Here is a 21,611-nt window from a genome sequence, read left to right on the forward strand (position 1 = left end):
CCGAACCGGGGCACGAACCCGCGTCCCCTGCATCGGCAGGCGGACCCTCAAGCACTGCGCCACCAGGGAAGCCCCCATTTTGCTTTTTTATTTACATTGTATCCTGGAGGTCTCTCTGTAGGAGTATATAGAGATATTCCTTGTCCCTTTTTAAAAAATCTGTATTGTGTTCCATTATGTGGATCTCCCATTGTTTATTCAGCCAGCTCCCTAGTGATGACATTTTGGTTGTTTCCAGTCTTTTACTATAACAAACATTTCTGCAGTGAATAGTTTTGTGTGTACATTTTTTCATATTGTCACATATAACTCTGAAATAGATTCTTAGACGTGAGATTGCTAGGTCAAAAGGTAAATGTGTATAATTTTGCTTCTATTGCCAAATCGCCCCCATTATTTTTTTAATTTTTTAATTGAATTTTTAACTGGGAATATATTTACACGATTCAGAAACCTACACATGTAAAAAGATAAACTTATAGCAGGCAGACATCCTCCATCTCATGCCATGCCACCCCAGTCCCTCATCTGCCTGGTTCTATCCCACCCAACCTTGAAATTCTCCACACTCCAGTGAACCACTGTTGTTAATTTCTTACATATCCTTCCAGGATGTTTTGCGCGAATCCGTGCAAATGCAAGAGATAGAAAAGTAGAGGGAAAGACAAAGGGAAGGTGCAAAAGAGAATTTCCCCTATTTGTTTTTAACTCCAGAATCTAGCAGGTTATACTCTCCTAGACTCTCGAGCCCACGATGTACTGCCTCCATCAGAAACAGGAGGCACGTCAGTTCAGCCCTTTTCCCTAGAACCATTGAGGTAGCTACTACTGTCTCCTGTAATAGCCTGAGGCTCAGAGAGGTTGAGTGATCTTCCCAGGGTCACACAGTAAATGACAAAGCTGTGCTCTGTCGTCCTTTCTCTCGGCTTTGGCTGCACATTCCTCACCCTGGCCCCCCCACCATCACACACACACACACACACACACACACACACACACACACACACACCTTTCAGATACAGGGGTGACCCCTGGGCCTCTGCTGTCTAAGGTGGAGTTGCCTGTCCCAGCATCTAGATCTGAAGTCCCCCCACAAGCACACTCACCCACACACCCCAGCCATGCTCAGGGCAGCCCAGTCTGCTTAGAATCCAAGACCAAGGACCTAACAAAGTAAATCAGCACTGACCCCTGGTAACAAGAGCCGGCGTGGAGAACCCCCAGCCCTCACCTGGCAGCTGTGTGTACCTCAGCAGATAGAGGGCTGCGTCTAAGGTCTCAGGTCCACAAATCTGAAGCCAGATCCGGGTGGTCCCCTGTGCACTGACCAGTCCTCAACTTTCCTGAACCTTGGTTTCCTTTTTGTAGCAGCACAGGACAGTGATTCGCATGTCATCCTCATTGTGATGGTGAAACGGGACTGGTCCGTGATGGGCTTAACCTAGTGCCAGGCACACAGGAAGGGCTCATGGGACCAGAGCCCAGTGCGTGTGTGGAGCACAGCCTCCACCCCATGGCTGCCCAGAGCCCAGCCCCTTGGAAGCAATAGAAGGTGCAGAAGACAAGTCTGTTGTCTTCCTGGACCTGAGGGAGAGGCCTCTTAACCCTTAGCCTCCTCCCCTTTGGATGCAGCTACAGGACAAGTGGTTCACGTCCCAGAGTAAATGTTTTGAAGCAACCTCTGTCCTGCCTCCGTCTTGGGCTCTGGGCCTGGACCTGGAGGATGATGCTGTGGTCATGACTCCACCCAACCGCACTGCCATCACCCTGTACCCATCTTCTTTGTCATATCTGAAGACAATTCCCTGTGAATGTGCTTTAAGGCACCTGTCAAGACATTCTTTGTCCCTTATTTTTTTAAATAGTAGCGATCACCATTGGCCTAAACCCGAAAAAATAAGACTTACCCAGATTTTGCACTTACTGGAGAGTGCACCACACAATTCTAATGGTGTCATTAATTCGAATTTACACTGATTAAAGTAAATTAAAACATCAAACTTGTTTCTTAATCTACTCCAACGAAGTTCAGCAATTTAATTGCTATGAAACAAGATAAACGAAATAAGGAGGGTATTTTACCCTCGTATTAAATGCCACCTAGTATTTCTGATTAGTATTTTTAGGGTCTAATTGGTATCTAATTAACTTGCTATAGGCTATCTTTTCACCATACCAATTAAATTTCCAAACATCCTTTATAAACACACGGCCATGAAAAGGAGGAGGTGAAGCATTGTTATGGCCAGTGAGTTAATCAAGAGACATTGGCGTGGTATTGTTTTATGTCTATAAATACCCAGGCTTATTAAAATTCATCCAGCCCGTAGCTTTTCACCATTAATTGCTATTTAATCAATTTCAAATAATTGAGGAAATCTCTGAGACCAGCTGTCATTGTTAGAGACAGATGAAGGGCCCATAAAATAGGCGTGTGGGGCAGGAGGTTAAGAAGCAGCAGGAAGGTGCACCAACACGGATGCAACTAGAGATGCTCCTACTAAGCGAACTGAGTCAGACAGAGAAAGACAAACACCATATGACGTCACTCATGTGTGGAATCTAAAATACGACACAAATGAACTTATCCACGAAACAGAAACAGACTCACAGAAACAGAGAACAGACTTGTGGTTGCCAAGGGGGAGAGGGCTGGGGGAAGGATGGATTGGGAGTTTGGGGTTAGCAGATGCTATATTTAATGCTAAAGTATTATATATAGGATGGATAAACAACAAGGTCCTACTGTATAGCACAGGGAACTATATTCACGATCCTGTGATAAGCCATATGGAAAAGAATATTAAAAAAAGAATGTATAGGGCTTCCCTGGTGGCGCAGTGGTTGAGAGTCCGCCTGCCGATGCAGGGGACACGGGTTCGTGCCCCGGTCCGGGAAGATCCCACGTGCCACGGAGCGGCTGGGCCCGTGAGCCATGGCCGCTGGGCCTGCGCGTCCGGAGCCTGTGCTCCGCAACAGGAGAGGCCACAACGGTGAGAGGCCCGCGTACGGCCAAAAAAAAAAAAAGAATGTATAAATGTGTATAACTGAATCACTTTGCTGTACAGCAGAAGTTAACACAACATTGTAAATCAATTTTATTCTTCAATTTTTAAAAAAAGAGGCAGGAAGAGAAGGAAGGAGAGGTGGGGAGTTTATGCAATTATGGCTGGGATATGTAGAGTGGAGATTAGAGGAAAAGTGATGCTGAACTTCCAGACGGGGTTTTCTTGCCAACGCTCCACCTCTAGAGGATGGTTACAGTTGAAATCCCAACTTGGAACAAGTTTAAAAGAGAGAGTTATCTACATACTGGAGTTCTTAGGAGGAACTGCCCCGGCCCAGGCAGAGAAAGGCATGGGAGCCCAGGTGTAGAAGCAAAGACCCTCAGCTACCCAGGAGCTGTGTGATATATTGTAAGTCACTTAGCCTCTCTGAGCCTGTTTCGTCATCTGTAAAAAACAAGACTGGCTTCATGCCTGTGTGGGCATTCAGGGCCCCGTGCTCATTAGGACCCCATGTTCAGTTAAATGCTCTGCTGCCGTCTCTGGAAATTCTTCATAATTTTTGAACAAGGGGGCCTCCATTTGCATTTTGCACTGGACCTGCAAATTATGTAGCCAGTCTTGGTCAAGTACCTCCCTGTGGGGTTGCTGTGGGAATCGAGTGGGAGAGGACTCACTGAAACCACCCTGCCCGGTACCTTGCTTAGAGCAAAGCACTCAGCGAATGGAGCAGCACACCAAAGTGAGCTCCCAGAGGACAGATGCTCCAGTGGCCTGTGCGTATCCGCCCGGCCTCCCCTCCCTGGGAGGAGGGACCCTAGGAAAGCTGGGCTCCTGGACACTCTCTGTCCGTTGGCCCAGCCTGTGGGAAAGCGCTGGGTCTCTGCTGGCACGTGCTCGCTGTCGCCGTGCTTGAGTGGCTGCCCTCTCCGCAGCTGATGGCCTGGGAGCCAGAGCAGGAAGAGGAGGTTACCATGGTGACCGCCCGGCCCAACTTTCAAGACAGCATCCACGTGGGCTTTGTGTCGGGCCTGAAGAGGTTCACTGAGTACTTTACCTCAGTGCTGTGTTTCACCACCCCCGGCGACGGGCCTCGCAGCGCCCCGCAGCTGGCGCGCACCCACGAGGACGGTAGGCAGCGCCCCAACCCCAGCTCCCTCTGCCCCCGCCCCCCTCAACGGGCCAGGCTGAGCGCTCCAGGCCCAGGACGGCCCTGCTCTTGTCTTCGAACCGGGGGGTGGGGGTGGGGGTGCGCCCCTGGAGCCCCACGGGCTGTCTTTGAGGACGGTGGTCTCTCTCCGGCTCTAACTTGCACTGGGTGGGTGGGGGACGCTTTTGGGTACAGTGCCAGGGCCCGTGGGACACCTGAGCTTCAGTGAAATCCTGGACACCTCGCTGAAGGTCAGCTGGCAAGAACCAGGAGAGAAGAACGGCATCCTCACAGGTAGGCACCACGGCATCGCCGACCCGGGGTGAGACGGGCGGCAAAGGCCCTCCCGTCCATCCCCCTCCCTTCGACCTAGTGTTCATCCAGAGCCTCCCAGCAGGCCACTCTTTCTTAGAAGGGACTCATGGGAGGTTCTCAGCCCCTGTGCTCTGTGCCACATCCCAGATCTTCAGCCGCAGTGACCCACCCTCCCTCCTACAATCCACACCCAACAAGGGGCACCCACCCAGGTTACACCCGGGGCCCCAGGCACGATGCTCCCACCTCCCTCGGCCCCCTCCTTCCAATGCGTGTCTAACTGCCAGACTAGTAAGGAAGTGAGAAGCAGGGCAGAAGGTTAAGGTCCCAGCCAAGCTCACACCACACTGGGGCCTCTCCCCCAGGATATCGGATCTCCTGGGAGGAGTATAACCGGACCAACACCCGCGTGACCCACTACCTGCCCAACGTCACCCTGGAGTACCGCGTCACGGGCCTCACCGCGCTCACCACCTACACCATCGAGGTGGCCGCCATGACCGCCAAGGGCCAGGGCCAGGTGTCTGCCTCAACCATCTCCTCCGGGGTGCCTCCAGGTGGGTGCCTGCTCCCAGCGCTGGGCTCATGGCCTCTTGTTCTCCTGTTTGGAAGGAGGCCCCCTTCCTCTTCAAGGAGATTTGGCTTCTTCCCACACAGCTCTCCCCTCCCTGGAGTCTGGGGTTCCCGGGTCCTCCCAGGGCCGGCTGCATCCTCGTGATGGTGAGGCCGTGTGGGCTGCTGCCACTCCCTCCCCTGACTCTCAGGGGAGCCCGGGCCCCCCGCAGAACCCCACCCTTGCCTCCTTCCGCCCCCGCCCCCTCCCTCTGCTCCCCCATCCTGCTCCAGGCTCTGCATCAAGCAGTGGTATCTATGATTCAGGGGAAGAATTCTCACTGTCACCCAAAAGGTCCAAACGGATTCCAACCAGTGGAAATGTTGGTTGGGAAGGGGATAGAGCAGGCTGAGAATAACCTCACCCCCGGTGTAAACAGCACGCTTTGGCCCCCATCGCACTTCTGCCAGGCTCTGTGACCCTGAGCAAGTAAAGCGTCCCCCTCTGTGCCTCAGTTTCCCCATCTGTGTCTACGGAGAGACGCACTGGATAGCCACGTGGTCCTGTCTGGGTCTGTAAGTCAATGCTTGTGCGATGTGGCCAGAATCCCTCAACCTGCCCACCGAGGTGGTTGAGATACCTGAGCTTCAGTTGACCCCAAGTGATAAACTGTAGTGCTCACCTGGCCCAGAGCTCAGTGCATCCGTGCACTTAGCCCTCCCAACAACCCTGAGGTAGGCAATATTATTATCATCTCCATTTTACCGAGGAAGACACTGCGGCACAGAAAGGTTAGGTAACTTGCCCAAAGGCACACAGCATCAGAAGCAGTGGAGTGGGATTTCAACTCAGACAGTCCAACCCCGGAATCTGTTCTCTCTCTGTTCACCCTGAACCCCAAGGTTCCTGGTCAGAATACAGGGACTTCGGGAATTCCCTGGTGGTGTAGCAGTTAAGAATCCGCCTGCCAATGCAGGGGACACGGGTTCGAGCCCTGGTCCTAGAAGATCCCACATGCCGCGGAGCAACTAAGCCCGTGCGCCACAACTACTGAGCCTGCGCTCTAGAGCCCGCGAGCCACAACTACTGAGCCCGCAAGCCACAACTACTGAAGCCCGCATGCCTAGAGCCCGTACTCCACAACGAGAGAAGCCACCGCAATGAGAAGCCCACGCACCGCAACGAAGAGTAGCCCCCGCTCGCTGCAACTAGAGGAAGCCTGTGTGCAGCAACGAAGACCCAATGCAGCCAAAAAATAAATAAAGTTAATAATTAAAAAAAAAAAGAACACAGGGGCTTCCTCCTGTCCTCACCCCTCCTTCTAACCTCCCTCAGCCATTACTGGTTTGGGAGGGCTGTAATGGGTTATGTGTAGATGCAGAGGATTTATTCAGGAAGCCCAGCCCCCGTTTCCTGGCCCTGGGGGGTTCTCTCAGCCCCGAGCCTACCTCGGTCCCTGGTCTGAACACAGTGAGCCTTAGATGCAGGGCCGAAGGCCGTGTTGTGGGTTGAGGCCTCGGCCATGCCCCTTCTCCGAGGTGTCTAGGAAATTGCGACACACGGCACCCCCCGTGCCTGGAGAGTCCTGTGGGGGTTGGAAGGACCTTCTCACTCCTTTCCTGCCCTGTTTTCCTTTTCCAGAACTCCCAGGAGCCCCCACCAACCTGGGCATTTCCAACATTGGCCCCCGCTCCGTGACCTTGCAGTTCAGGCCAGGTTATGATGGGAAGACCTCCATCTCCCGCTGGCTGGTGGAGGCCCAGGTAAAGCTGCCAGAGGAGAGCCCTACAGCCTGGGCAGCCTGCTCCCCGGCCTTGGCGGCAGCCCTGCTCTCGAGAGCAAATCACATGTGTGTTTCAATCTGTGTGAGTTTCACATGCAGCTATCAGAAGGTCAAACACACCAAAAATGCCCACAGTTCCACCTCCACCTCACCTGTGTACACACACACACACACACACACACACACACACACACACACACACACACACACACACACACACACACACACACACCTCTCCTCTGGTCAGGGTGGTGACTGGCTAGCCTAGAGAAATAGCCAGCTGCTTCCTGCAGCCCTTGACACCCATGGGTCTCACCTTTGGCTGCACCAGGGGAGTGTTCAGAAGTTCCAGCACCTGGGTCCCACCCCCAGAAATTCTGATTTTGATTTAGCTGGGGCTTTAAGAAGCATGCCAGGGTGTTGGGGAGAATCACCTGGGAAGCTTACTGTTGATAAATATGCAGACTCCTGGGCACCACCCCCAGGGATTCTGATTGGCTGGGTCAAGGGCAGGGCCCAGGAGTGGGTTTATAATAAGCATCCTGGGAGATTCTGATGCAGGAGGGTTCGGGGTCACACTTGAAGTCTTGTTTAAGGGCCTGGAAAGATGGGGGCCCCCCGTGGTGCCCTCCGGGTGAGCCCTGGGGTTTGTGTCAAGACCTTTCCTGGGCCGGGCTATACCTCCCGGGAGCTGGGGCTCAGAGCACCCACGTCTCAGCCCGGCAGGCTGGCCAGGTCTAAGGGTGTCTCCCTTTTCAGGTGGGCGTGGTCGGGGAGGGAGAGGAGTGGCTGCTGATTCACCAGCTCCCCAACGAGCCCGACGCCCGGTCCATGGAGGTGCCCGACCTGAACCCCTTCACCTACTATAGGTAACGGGTTAGGAAGGGGAGGGGGCTGCCCGGCCTGGGACGGGCTTTGGCCCTGGGGTCCTGCCCTCACCATTTTGCTCACCCCTCTCCGCCCATCTCAGCTTCCGCATGCGCCAGGTGAATATCGTGGGCACTAGCCCACCCAGCCAGCCTTCCAGAAAGATCCAGACCCTCCAGGCGCCCCCTGACATGGCCCCGGCCAACGTGACGCTGCGCACAGCGAGTGAGACCAGCCTGTGGCTCCGCTGGATGGTGAGGCTCCCGCGAGGGCGGCGGGGATGGGATGTCTCCTCAGGCCTCAGCACCCTGCAGAGGTGTCACTGCCTCAAAGCAGGCATCCACTGGATTACCTCCAGGCCCCTTCTCTGTTCTGAGCATCAGTCTTAGTCAAATGCATAAACGCCCCACGTGAAAAGAAGCTCGAAAATACTGTTTATTGAGCATTGCCACGTGCCAAGCATTTCACATTATTTTTCTTCCATTTAATCCTTCCAGTAAATCCTGCAAAGGGCATGGTACTATCCCAATTTACAGCTAAGAAAACTGAGGCTCCGAGAGGTTAGGAATTCACCCACAGTCACACAGCTCCCAGGGTTGGTTCTGGGATTCGGATGTAAGTTGTCTCACCCACCAAGTCAGAGAGTGAGGGGTTGCTTCTCAGGTTGAGGGGGGAGGTCGGGGAGGCATTAGGCTCTGTCCCACAGATCAGGGTTCCACGTTGAGGGTCATTACCCCGGTGACCCTGCACGAGTTAGTAATGTGTGCAAAGGGCTTCTGCTCCTGCCAGGCAGGGTTCTGAGTGCTGTCAAAGTTGGACCTTGAACCCTCTCCATGAGCCTGTGACAGTGATCCTGGCCCCCACTTTACAGATGAGGAAACTGAGGCAGAGAGAGGTGGAATAACTGGCCCAAGACCCCCCACACCGCCTAGTTAACAGCAGGGCTCGGAATCCCAACCCAGGGAGTCTGGCCCCCCAAATCCGCCGCCCTAACCCCTGAGCACGCTGCCAGCCCATCTTCTGGGGAACAGGAGAGAGCATTTCTCCCCCAGGACATCGCCTGGAACTGCGTTTCCCGGCGCAGACGCCACAAAGCAGCAACCCAAGAGGAATTCCTAGACAAGCAGACATGGGGCCAGCACCGAACAGCCCGGCTCCTTAAAGAATCCAGGAATGATAGCTTCAGGGGGAGCTCCCTACCTCCACTTCACCAGGCCCCTCTGGCCACGCAACTCTATTTTGCTTCCACTAAAGATGTCTTACTAGTTGCCGCAAACTCAGCTTGCAAAACCCCGAGCTGTGGGCTGGGATTTACCTGAAAGTCATTGCTGCCTTTCGCTTGCCTGGACAAGCCTGATGGAGGCGCTAATGGCCATCAGCCCAGATGAGCGCTAGTTATGAATGACGATGCCTCTCCCAGGCGGCTGGGACCAGCACCGGCACCTCAGCTCTGCTCCCCTCCAGGCTGCTCCCCGCATCCCTTTTGCATCTCACTTTAAGGTTTCCAAATACTAAAAGGCTAAAAAGTCTGGTACGTAGAGTGGGAGCTGGAGGGGGAATAAAAGGCAGTGGTTGCACTGTGCAGGGCCCCGGGCCCCTCCGGTCCCTCCTAATGGCGCATGGCCCGTTGCCTTTCCTTAGCAGGTAGGAGAGCATGTGCTCAAGGCCCATCTCAAGCTCTCAGGCCCATTGATTGCTGTCTTAATGGTCTCTGGTCTGCTTCACTAAGTGTCTGTAGGAGCCAGGGCTGGCAGGAGGGACGGGGGCTGTAGGTGGTGAGGCAGAGGCCGAGCAACCAGAGAAAGTAGGTCAGGATGTGCAGAGCCTGTGGATCATGGGCTCGTTGGAGCCTCTGGGGAAAGCAGAATGGGGCAGGTGAGGGCTGAGGATGCCCCAGCTCCAGCCCTGTCACCTTCAGAGGAGAATCTGAAGGCTGGGCCCTCAGCTCGCGCCTGCTTCAGATCCCAGGCTGCCCCCAGTGTACAAAGACCTCCACCGCTTATCAGCACTGCCCAAGTTCATCCAGATGACCTTGAGCCAGTGACCACAGCCCCACCAGCCTAATCATAGGCTCAGGAGATGAAGCTGTCTTTTTTTCTCTTCACTGAAACTCAAACAAAAAGGAGGCTGAAACTGCAGCGGGAGAGACGGAGGTGTGCTGGATGGAAGGACCTCCTGACAGTGACTAGAGCTCCACCCATGCCTGAGATGCTGCCTTCACAAGCTTGCTTCTCCAAGGGCAGACACAACCTGAGACCCGGCGTGCTGTAGGCAATTAAATACTTATATGTTGGCAGGCTGAGCGAGGGAGTTAAGTGGCAGAGACAGCCACTGCCAAAGGTGCTGAGTGTGGGACAGACAGCCTTTATGCCTCTCTTCACCAGGGCCAACTCCCCTGGCAGGGTCATGAATTTGTCATCTGCACAATAAAGAGTGGATGCCGCCTCTCCTCTGAGCCCGGGGTAGAGAGACAGGGAGATGGTGGGGCCGTCAGAAGCACAGAGTTACACAACTAAGCCATACCCAGGGGTGAGAGCGCCTCACATGGGTGCTGACGGACTGGACAGTGGTCTGGGTAATCCCGAAGGCTGCCTGGAGGAGGCAGCACGAGCCAGGCAGTTCTTCCATACGCTAGGTGGACCTGGCCTCACAGCTGCTTTTCCCACCCCTGCCCTCCTGCAGCCTCTCCCAGAGATGGAATACAACGGGAACCCCGAGTCGGTGGGCTACAAGGTCAAGTACAGCCGGGCGGACGGCCACGGCGAGACGCTGAGCCACGTGGTCCAAGACCGCGTGGAACGGGAGTACACCATCGAAGACCTGGAGGAGTGGACGGAGTACCGCGTCCAGGTGCAGGCCTTCAACGCCATCGGGAGCGGGCCCTGGAGCCAGACGGTGATGGGCAGGACCCGGGAGTCAGGTACTGCGCCCTCACGCCAGCTACCCCACCCGCTTCACCTCCCTGGGGCCTGGGGATACCCCCCCCCCACCTTCGTCTCTCTGCCCTCAGGGCCTTCTAAGGGCTCAAAGGCTGGAGCTTTTGTGCAAAAATGTCCTGGGCTCCTTTTCCTATTTGTGCTCAGCGTCCAGCAGAGCATCCTCTGTGTGTGTGTGTGGCCGCGCCTTCCAGGACCTGATTTTCCCAGCACTGCTTCCAGAGGTTCCCAGGAGGGGCTTCCCGCCTCTGTGTCCCCACTTTTAACCCTGACACCCAGCAGTGCCTGTGAGACCCCAAGATGGAGGTGGCGGGGTGGGGAGAGGGTACGGGTTGGGCGAGCTCTCAGAACATTCCAGAAGCAGCAGCGGCTCATAGGGGCCTGGCAAGGGGACACCCACAGAATATGTGCTCCCGGCCTACAGGCAGCCCTCATCCAGCCACATGTGGCGTGTAGCTCTGTGGCTTTTTCCTAACGCCCTTTAAATGGTGGCTGCCTTCCCACCCTAGCCCCTCCCCCACCCCTCGCTGCTACGCTGGCAGGAAATCCAGCCTCATCCTAACGTTATTCTGAGGGGGGATAACGGGGAGGCTGATCTGAAGCCAGAAGCAGCATCTGCGACACTCCGGAGCCAAAGGCATCATCGTCGCAGAATAATTTGCTATTTGGGGACCGTGCCCCGTTTCCTTCCTCAGCCCCCGCTCCACACCCTCCACTGTCGGGTCCGCTCTGGGTCCTGAGCTGCTTCTGTCCGCTCCTCTCTCCCCCAGTGCCGTCCTCGGGCCCTGCCAACGTGTCTGTGCTGGCCACCACCTCCAGCAGCATGCTGGTTCGCTGGAGCGAAGTCCCAGAGGCCGACCGCAATGGGCTGGTGCTGGGCTACAAGGCGAGTCCCAGATCCGAGCACGGGAGGGGGCTGGAGCCCCTGCACCCACTTCCCTGTCCCGGCGCCCTGTCCTCGGGACCCCCTGGGGCCCAGGACTCTGCCTTCTACGGTGGACACGGGGGATCTGCCGGCAGCATCCGTTGGTCACCATGACAACCAAGGAGTCCTCCCTTGGGGGTGGGGGAGCTTCCCATGAAGGCCTGAGGTCCTTGGGGCAGCTCTGCCTCCCCCAGGAGGCCACACTGGGTGCCCCAAGCCTCACTCTCAGCCCCGATGGGCCCAGCTTCAATTTCCATTATCTTCTAGAATTCCTCCCAAAGCTGCACCTACCGCCCCAGCCTGGAAGTCAGGAGACGTAGCTTAACATCCCAGCTCTGCCACTACTGGCTGTGTGACCTTGGGCAAGTCACGCCCCCTCTCTGGGCCTGTTTTCTCAGCTGGATGCTCTCTAAGGAACCTTCCAGCTCCGTGGCTGACTGCATCTTTGTGTCCCCCTCCCTCCCCGAGCACTAGGCTTGTGTAACCTGGGAACCAAGCCCCTCCAGGGAGCCCCAGGTCCACCCACTCATCCTCACCCACCTGGCTCCTGGGGAGGAGACAGGAGAGGTTCTGGAGGGACCAGGCCCAGGCCGGAGGCCCTCACCCCTGCGCTGGGCTCCAACAGGTGCTGTATAAGGAGAAGGACTCAGACTCCCAGCCCCGGCTCTGGCTGGTGGAAGGGGACTCGTCACGCAGCGCCCAGCTCACGGGCCTAGGCAAATACGTGCTCTACGAGGTGCGGGTGCTGGCTTTCACGCGCATTGGGGACGGCAGCCCCAGCCATCCTGCCATCCTGGAGCGGACGCTGGATGACGGTACGTTCCCGTCCCTGGGAGCCTGGGGAAGGCTGAGAGCTGCGCTTTGTCCACCCCTACCCTGCCCAGCCCTGCCCTGCCCCTCTGAGGTCTCTCTCTGCCCCAGAGGGAACCGTGGCCTCAGGCTTCTGCTGGGGGAGGCAGGTCACTGAGGGCCACCAACCCCACTGCAAGGGATGCTACAAACTGCGCATCCCTAAGGAAGAAGTGACAACGCAAGGGCAGACTGGCATCTGATCCAGTCTCTCTGGGACAGGTGAACAGAAAAGAGAATTTGTACCCGCTTTGATTCCTTGTTCACCTGGGGCAGGCTCTCTCCGAGCGCAGGTCTGTGCAAGCGAAAGGCTTGATTTTTTCCTTTACACAAGCCTACGGGTCCTGTTAGCAAACGAGTGACGCCTGCCGGGCTCCAGGCATTCATCTCTGCAGCAAAACTCCCCATCGGAGGCTGAGCTGACAGGTCCTTTGCCCCCCCTTTCTCCTCCCCACACACATCCTCACATACTGCTCACCAAAAACACTTGTGGGGTCGGGACGAGAGGGCAAAACGAAGCCCAAACACCATATGTCTCTGTGTTCTAAAGTGATAAATCAAGCTAATGATCTGTTAAATTAAATATGTTCTACCCTCCTGCCTTGACAGATATACCCTCCTAATGACCTGGACGGCCAAGTTCAAGTTTAGAAATCTCAGATTTCTTGGCATTCCGAATTAGATCGAGGCAGCCTGGGAAGAGCTGCCCCCCCAGCCGTCCCCCGACTCTGCCACCCTGTTGTCTCCCCCCCGCCCCCATCTCGTCTGGCCCATACCATTCAGTTTCCATCCATTTGCCCAAAACACCTGCCCCTTGGCCATCCCTCCGTCCAGAGGGACAAGTCTACACCCTCAGGAGGGTGGTTCCGGACCCCTGTAGACCCGGCTAGCGTGCCTGGGGCTGTTTGGGCGGGGAGCTCCAGATCCACGGATCCCAGAGTGAGGTCTAGAAAGAGGAGTGGTGTGTGCTTGGGGTTGGCACTTTCATTTGCCCCAAAGCTGGAGCCTTGGTCCCTTCTAGTTCCTGCCAAATAATGCATAAACCTCACTGATAGCATCTTCACGTCCTGTGTGAGGACACGGTGCCAGGCACAGACACACACTCCTCAAAAGTTCAGCCAGCAGAGTGACCCCTTCCCCTGCCACCCGCCGTGCTGCTCTGCTAGAGCCAGGCTGGTCTAGGTGCTGAGCAGCAGCTGCAGTGTCACCTGCTTCTCCTCTGTCCCCTCCAGTCCCGGGACCACCCATGGGCATCCTGTTCCCAGAGGTGAGGACCACATCGGTGCGGCTGATCTGGCAGCCCCCCGCTGCCCCCAACGGCATCATTCTTGGTAAGCCTGTACCCTTCCTGGGCCCTGGCTGCAGGAAGGAGGAGGTATAAGGTGTAAAGGAGGCAGTTCAGTCTTGACAGGAGAGAGGCTAAGCCCGGGACAAGTGTCCACATGTCCTCAAGAATGGTTGTGAGTCTAATTTCTCCTACTAGAAATCTCAGCCTGTAAGATTATCAGCTGGAGGGCAAGGTTGGGGCTCAGGTCTCTTAGGGCCCATTGGTCAGCTCTGTGCCTCCACGTGACCCAAGTCCCCAGGGGACTGGCCATCTGGTGAACCTCGGCCGCTGTTCCTAAGTGTAGCCAGGTGAGGGCGCACTGGCTGGCTCAGCCCAGCCGCGCCCACAGGTGGGAACGGAGGCCTAAGGCACCCAGGAGGGATGCTACAGGTCGGAAGCATCATTTCGTAGTCACGGTTCCTACTAACACACACACACACACACACACACACACACACACACACATGCACGCACACGAGAAGACTCACAGGCTTGAAATGAACAGCTGTGTGAACTTGAGCAACACACACACGCGCGCACGCACGCACACGAGAAGACTCACAGGCTTGAAATGAACAGCTGTGTGAACTTGTGCAAGTCGGCTTCCCTCCATGGCCTCAGCCCCTCACCTGTAGAACGGGGGATCGGACCACCTGTGCCCGGTCCAGGGCTCTCAGTCCTGGCATCATGCAATGCCCGCCCCCTGTGAAAGCTGCACCTCTGGAGACAGAGTCGATGGGGCTGGGGGGTTGGGGGATGGGGGGAAGGCCTTTGGGCTTAGAAAGACCTGGGCTGGAATTCCAGCTTGGTCAATTCCTGGCAGGTGGCCTGGCCTCTCTGAGCCTCAGTTGCCTCATCGGGGGCTGGGCTGGGGGTTGCAGATGCTGCATAGAGCACCTGCTCGTGCCCCCCGCAGCCCCAACCCCTAGGTGACAGCTGAGGACGCGGGAGCTGCCCACAGGGCTTCAAGCAGACCAACCACAGCCAAGGTGGCCCAAGGGCAGACACAGCAGTGGCCAAGAAAGGAATGACCCCTGCTCGGGGCTGCTCCTGAGCAGCTTGCCCCACCTCCCAGCACGGCCTGTCTCCTTCCTTCCCCGCAGCCTACCAGATCACACACAGGCTCAACGCCACCACGGCCAACGCTGCCACGGTGGAGGTGCTTGTGCCCAGCGCCCGCCAGTTCACGGCCACCGGCCTCAAGCCAGAGTCCGTCTACCTGTTCCGCATCACAGCCCAGACCCGCAAGGGCTGGGGAGAGGCCGCCGAGGCCTTGGTGGTGACCACGGAGAAGAGAGGTGACTGCCCACTGGGACTGGGGAGGCCTGGGGGGCCTCAGGGGGGGCACCCACAGCCGACCCGGGAGCTCACACCATCTCCTCGTGCACGGCTGGCGGGGGGCTAGTTGTGAGTCTCTTGCCCTGGTCCAGAATGGAAAGTGGGCTCAAATCTCTGAGGCCAAGGTCAGCAGGGGCTCCAGCAGACTTCCAGAGCTGATCTGGGAGTTCCCCTCCCCAGGGTCCTGCCCTGCCCAGATTTCCTAAAGGGCGAGCTGGTGAGACCAGCTTCCTTCCTCTCTCCCCTCCTTCTGAAGAGGAGACCGTGTCCAGTTGGGTGGAGGATGGGACTGCTGCCTGGAGCCCTGGCTGCCGTCGCCCTGCCTCCCTGAGCCGGCTTCTCGCCCAAAGTTGGGTTCCCCAGAGGCAGACCTGAGCCCCAGATCCCTGTGAGCGTGATTTATTAGACAGTGTTCCCAGGAAAAACCAGGAGGACCGTGGTTCTCAGCCAGGGTGCCCTTGCCTCCACCCCGGGATACTGGGCAGAGTCTGGGTGTCACAGGTGGAAAGGAAGTGCCCCTGGCATCTAGAGGGTAGAGGCCGGGGTGCCGCTACACATCCTGCAACGCACAGGATAGGTGCCGCAATAAAGACTCATCCACCCAAGTGCCAGAGTGCTGAGACCAAGAATCCCCGGTGTGGCGTGGGGAAATGAGCAGAGGCCAAGCCCTCGCAGGGGACAAAGCCGAGTCCCACCGAGGGAAATGTGGGCTCAGCCCCACGCCACTGGGGACAGCGTAGGTCCCATCTCAGCACCGTCCAGACCGGGGCAGAGGAACTGGGGCGTTCACACCACCTCACTGTCAGCCCTGTGCTGGCGCTGCCCTCAGCGGGTGTAAATTCCCAGGCACCTGGCCCTCGAGTAGCCCAGGGACAGTCGCTGGCCAGGAGCCACGGTGCTGACTGTTGGGACCTGCGTGCAGAAATGGGATGGGGTGGGGGGGCATCAGTGCTCCCGGGGGCCAAGAAAGTGCACCCCCACCTCCGCCGTGGCCTCACCTGCTCCTCCCCAATCCACCCCCTCCAGACCGCCCGCAGCCCCCCAGCAAGCCTGTGGTGCAGCAGGAGAACGTGAAGGCCCGCAGCGTGCTGCTGTCCTGGGAGCCCGGGAGCGACGGGCTGTCCCCCGTGCGTTACTACACTATCCAGACCCGCGAGCTGCCCAGCGGCAGGTGGGCCCTGCACTCAGCCTCTGTGAGCCACAACGCCTCCGCCTTCGTTGTGGACAGGTGAGGCCCCCGTCTGTCCGCCAGCATCTCCGCTCCGCCCCTCCCGGTCCAGACCCCACCCACCCCCAGATCGCGTCCAGAGCCCGCATCCCCCGGGACCTCTCCGCATCCACGCTCATCCCCTCCAGCTCTGTCCTAACCTCCCTTCCCACCCTCTCTGGAGCCTTGTTAGGGCTGCCTCTTGTTATCTATTTCTGGAGCCTAGAAGCCCCCTCCGTGAAAGGCTCGCCATCCTTCATTAGCTGGATTCCTCCAGCCAGGCGGAGTCTCCCGCTCCATCCTTAATAGGGGAGAGGAGCTTCGCTCCAAAATTCTGCCTTCAATTTAATTCCTAGTGGGATGTTTTGTTTTTGTTTTTGTTTTTTGTTTTTTTGCGGTACGCGGGCCTCTCACTGCTGTGGCCTCTCCCGTTGCGGAGCACAGGCTCCGGACGCGCAGGCTCAGCGGCCATGGCTCACGGGCCCAGCCGCTCCGTGGCATGTAGGAATCTTCCCGGACCGGGGCACGAACCCGTGTCCCCCGCATCGGCAGGTGGACTCCCAAACACCGCGCCACCAGGGAAGCCCGGGATCTATTTTTAACATCCCAGTTGATGAGACCGAGAGTTTTGAGCAATACTTTTCTCCTCACTCCCCTTCCCACCCTCAATAAATCAGAAAGGAAGCTGTTTGCCTGCAGAGGAAATGAGGCTTATAGAGATGAAGTGCTGGTTAACTCCCGAGACCCTCAGCCCTTCCTGAATTTACTAAACGCAAGAGAGGGCTGGCAGTTCGTGGGGGAGGTGTCAGCTCTGAGGGGAAGTTACTGGAGCTTTCCTACCTACAGGCCCCTCTGAGATAGGGGATATGTGGACGTTTCCACTTGGGGACCTTTGGCATCTAGCTGCGGCCAAGGTGAGACCACACCCTGAGCTGGCCTGGTCTAGGGCACCCCAGGGCCTGGCCCGAGCTTGTTGCCTGCATAGCAGACCGTCCTTCTGAGCCTCCACGTTCCTGTCTGTGTGATGGACCCACAGCTGCTGGGGCTGCCCTGGGGAGATGGGAAGCAGAGACGGCGGGGCAGGGCCGTTAGGGGGCACCTCTGTTCATCAAACCCGATTCCCCTACACAGGCTCAAGCCCTTCACGTCCTACAAGTTCCGAGTGAAGGCCACCAATGACATCGGGGACAGTGAGTTCAGCAAGGAGTCGGAACCACTGACCACCCTGCAGGCCGGTCAGTGCCCTCCACTGGGGCCTCTTTCTCTTGGTCCCCTGGGCACTTGCTGGGCACTGGGCATTCTCTTCTGGGGGAGGAGCCTCCAAAGATGGGTGGGGCACTGGGCCTGCTGGGCCCTTGGTCCGGCTCCCCAGGCAGAGTCCCAAGGAGGTTCGGGCCAGAGGGGCCTTTGCCATGGGCTCAGCACCCACAGCCAGCCTGGCATCCTCGTGTGTTTCTTCTCTGTCCTCGAAGCTCATGGCCGACCCCAGAAAACCTCAGTGGGAGTGGGGAGGCCTGTGGCACTGGGTGCAGAGAGGAGGGGATCTGGGCCCTTGGGTTTGGGCTGGGGTCAAGGTCCCGGCCCCTCTCCCACTTTACACTGGCTCTTTGTTGTACACAACTTGGGGCAGTGGGCATGAGGAGGGGCTTAAGCGGGACCAGTGTCTGCAGAATCTGGTCCCATGGCTCCCAGGGGGCCTAAGTCTCACCCCCCCACCCCCCAGAGCTCACCTGTCTGCCTCTCCCCCCAGCCCCTGATGAAGCACCCACAATTGTCTCGGTGACACCGCACACCACCACCTCCGTGCTGATCCGATGGCAGGTACGGCCGGGCAGGCGGAGAGGGGCCCGTGTCCCATGAGGACTCAGACACACCGTGCTGGGACCAGAAAGACAACAGCCCCCGCAGGGCTGGAACACGGCACCCACATGCGTAGACACGCACACGCACGCACACACGTGTGTACACTTACACATACACACCCTTCATTCCACCTCCAGATAATACGGCCCTACCCGATACCCTTCTGTGGATGAGGACCCAGACTCGGGGAGGTGACAAGAATGCCCCAGGTCACACAGCTACTAGGTGGCAGGGCCAGGTTCAGTGCCCTTACGTCGGCAGAATCCTTGCACAGAGAAGGGCTGGGGGCTGTCAGGGCCTCCAGCGTCTCTGTGAACCCCAGCCCCGCTCTGAGTGAAGGGATTCCCGACATAGACCAATCACAGGTGTGCCTGCCTCATCTGCACCCAGGCTGGGCTTCGGTCCTGTCACCATGAGCAGGAGCCCATCATCCAGGTGCAAAGAACCAGCCTCCCACCTCTCCTCCCCCTGCCACCTGCTCAGGTGGGCACTGCCATCCCTCCACGGCCTGAGGAAGACCCGGGACACATCTCAGACACCCAGCTGCCCATGGGTGCCTTTAGGACCCTCCCCAGCCCCTGAAGCCCAGTCCCGGGGCTCAGCGGGTCACCCACGGAGGCCCCAAAGCCCTGAACTCCTGTCTCCGTTTCTCAGGATTAGAGGGGCAGGTGCCAACCTTTGCCCACCTGCAGCCCCCCTGAAGGGAAAGCCCTTGAAGAGAAAACAGGAGGGACCCCCCCGACCCCTCCCCCAGCTCAAGGCCCCACCTGAGAAGGACAGTCCCTTAAGTGAAAATGACCTAGTGCAGCGGGGAGCCGACCAAGGCTGGAGCAGATCGGGGCCATCATGATGAAGGGGGCAGGGAGGTGCCAGCTGCAGCCAGGAATACAGTTAAGGAGCTAATAAAAGGCTGAACCATTTCAGCAGGTTTTTTAGAAGAGGCATCATAACAAAGTAGTTTCTGGGACTTCCCTGGTGGCACAGTGGTTAAGAATCCGCCTGCCAATGCAGGGGAAACGGGTTGGAGCCCTGGTCCGGGAAGATCCCACATGCCACGGAGCAACTAAGCCCGTGCGCAACTACTGAGCCCATGTGCCACAACTACTGAAGCCCTCACGCCTAGAGCCCGTGCTCCGCAACAAAGAGAAGCCACCGCAATGAGAAGCCCGCACACCGCAACGAAGAGAGCGGGGGGAGCACGTGCCCCCGCTCGCCGCAGCTAGAGAAAGCCTGTGCGCAGCAATGAAGACCCAACACAGCCAAAAGTAAATAAATAAAGTAGTTTCCACCTTCTCCAGAAGCCTGTTCTCCAACTCATCTGAGGACGGGAGCAGGAAGCAAAGAGGAAAACGATCAAGGCAGAGAGGAGCAGCGCACGAAGACACGCCGCCCTCCTTCTTGCTGAAAAGCAGGGCGAGGACTCTCCCTGATTCCTGGGAAACTCCAGGAAATCCTGGCCAGGGCACGTGATCATGTGAGGAAGTTTCTAGACAAGGGACAACTCTTTGAGACAGTTCTGCGTCCTGAGTCATGCTCAGGGCCCCCATGATGCTGTGTGACCTTGGGCAAGTTCCTCACCATCTCTGAGCCTCACTTTCCTGTTCAGTGGGGATGGCATGGTGATTCCTGCCCTGCCCTGCCTCCCAGGGAATGCTACAGGGATGGAGTAACCTCATTGGAAATGCTTCGTAAATTAAGAATGCTCAATGCCACTTTGATTCCTTCTCCCGGTTAAGACACAGTCCCTGCTCTGTGGCTGCAGGATGCAGGATGGGGAGGGAGGCAGGGGCGGAGTGGAAGGGGATGCTCAGCCATGGTCCAGCCCGGCCAGCCCCACCCCCACTCCCTTCCCTGCAGCCACCATCAGAAGACAAGATCAACGGCATCCTCCTGGGCTTCCGGATCCGGTACCGGGAGCTGCTCTACGAGGGTCTGAGGGGCTTCACGCTGCGTGGCATCAACAACCCGGGGGCCAAGTGGGCAGAGCTCACCTGTGAGTGACAGTGAAGGGAGTGGGGGGTGGGCGGGGCCGTGAAGCTCTCAGCATCCTGGAATCACACTAACCCGAAACCCTGGCGCCCTCCCCTGTGTGTGCCTCTCATCCCGTCCCATTCAATCCCCAAGTGCACGTTTATTGAGCGCCTTCTATGCTCCAGACACTGGGGGGACACCAGTGAACAAGACAGACAAGGCCCCTGCCCTCTCAGACAGAGCTTGCAGGCTGGGGGAGGAGCCAGGCGCTGAACAAGAAAACCCTGATATAGGTAATCTGAGACCGTTGGCATGGCCTCTGTGAAGCACATATTCCAGAAGAGCCTAAAGCAGGTGTCAGAAAAGGCTTCCCTGGGGATGGCTGTGGTGCCGACACTGATGGATGATTCCAGGTCAACCAGTCCAGAGAAGGTTGGCGGGGGAGGGTGGATCCTGGCATGTGCAAAGGGTCTGAGGTGGGAAGGACCCAAAGCAAAGCCTGGTCATGTCCCAAGGGCAGCAATCTGGCCCCCTCTGGTTCCTCAGGGAGATGACCATTCTGCCCTGGGGTCCCCGGAAGCCAGCCTGCCTCTGCAGCAGGAAGGAAAAAATTCAAGAAGCCAAGTAGAAATCCCAGAGAGTCACACACAAGCAAAGGAATGACACGTCGTACTGCTGGGTTAGGATGGTTACTTTGGGGTCTTGAGGGCCATGGCTGGTGATGGGGTCCAGAAGCAGTTGCCCCAGTTAGAGGCGAATACAGTGACACAGGCAAAAGCATGAGGTTGGTGCCAGGGCAGCCGGCTTGGGATGCAGTCGAGGGCCCGTTTGGGAGATGTTGTGCTCTGAGCCCCAACACACACACGTGCACTGATTCAAGTCGGGGAGAGGGAGGGGTCTGGAGGATCTGGTCCCCAGGTGGGTGGGTACCAAACCCGAGACACTGGGAGAACAGGAACAGTTTAAGATCCTCTGCGTTCTGATTTTTCCTCCCATCCCTCTCGTAAACCCTCTGCACCTTGTCTTCTAGCAGGTATCAACAGACAGCAAGATGATTGAACACGTAGCCAAGGAAAATTAATAGAAAAACTCAGAAATAGCTGAGTCAACAGCTTGCGTTATTTTTTATTTTTTATTTTTTGGCAGACATGTGCTGGTCGTTGTGATTTTATAGGCCTGTGTATAATACAGTCATATTTCCTGGTAGTAAAATGGTTTCTGGTTCATATGAGGAAGTTAACGACACCACTCTGTCATGGCAGGAACTCAGCCTTAGACAAGGGACCAGAGCTGTCCGCATCTGGGGATGCTGGGCTCCCAGGGGCTCCTGTGCCCTGTGACCTCCAGCAGGTGCACACCAGGACGGGATGGCACTGTCCTGGGAGCTGCCTCTTCCCCACCCCATCCCCCTCCCACCCTGGCCCCTAACTCCGGAATCTGGAGGTCCCTTCCCTCTGCATGCGTGTTCCCATCCCGCCCCCCTCATCGGGGTCTGTGTGGCTCGGGGGGGGGGGGGGGGGGG

At 57.3% G+C, this 21,611-nt stretch overlaps 1 protein-coding gene across 1 annotated transcript in view; it reads left to right on the plus strand.

Annotated features, from left to right (window-relative positions):
• SDK2 (sidekick cell adhesion molecule 2) overlaps nt 1–21,611 on the plus strand; it is a 266,728-nt gene that overhangs the window by 209,931 nt on the left and 35,186 nt on the right. Inside the window, exons 19-33 of the mRNA XM_007454389.1 lie at nt 3,941–4,136; nt 4,351–4,449; nt 4,836–5,027; nt 6,665–6,786; nt 7,566–7,675; nt 7,777–7,927; nt 10,356–10,593; nt 11,380–11,495; nt 12,160–12,349; nt 13,616–13,714; nt 14,814–15,008; nt 16,075–16,276; nt 17,387–17,490; nt 18,006–18,076; nt 19,976–20,111. Of these exons, the coding sequence (XP_007454451.1) occupies nt 3,941–4,136; nt 4,351–4,449; nt 4,836–5,027; nt 6,665–6,786; nt 7,566–7,675; nt 7,777–7,927; nt 10,356–10,593; nt 11,380–11,495; nt 12,160–12,349; nt 13,616–13,714; nt 14,814–15,008; nt 16,075–16,276; nt 17,387–17,490; nt 18,006–18,076; nt 19,976–20,111 (2,221 nt within the window). The remainder of the gene's footprint in view (nt 1–3,940; nt 4,137–4,350; nt 4,450–4,835; nt 5,028–6,664; nt 6,787–7,565; nt 7,676–7,776; nt 7,928–10,355; nt 10,594–11,379; nt 11,496–12,159; nt 12,350–13,615; nt 13,715–14,813; nt 15,009–16,074; nt 16,277–17,386; nt 17,491–18,005; nt 18,077–19,975; nt 20,112–21,611) is intronic.

The sequence above is a fragment of the Lipotes vexillifer genome, unplaced genomic scaffold, assembly GCF_000442215.2.
Source record: "Lipotes vexillifer unplaced genomic scaffold, Lipotes_vexillifer_v1.1 scaffold518, whole genome shotgun sequence".
In the NCBI taxonomy this organism is placed as follows: Eukaryota; Metazoa; Chordata; class Mammalia; order Artiodactyla; family Lipotidae; genus Lipotes; species Lipotes vexillifer.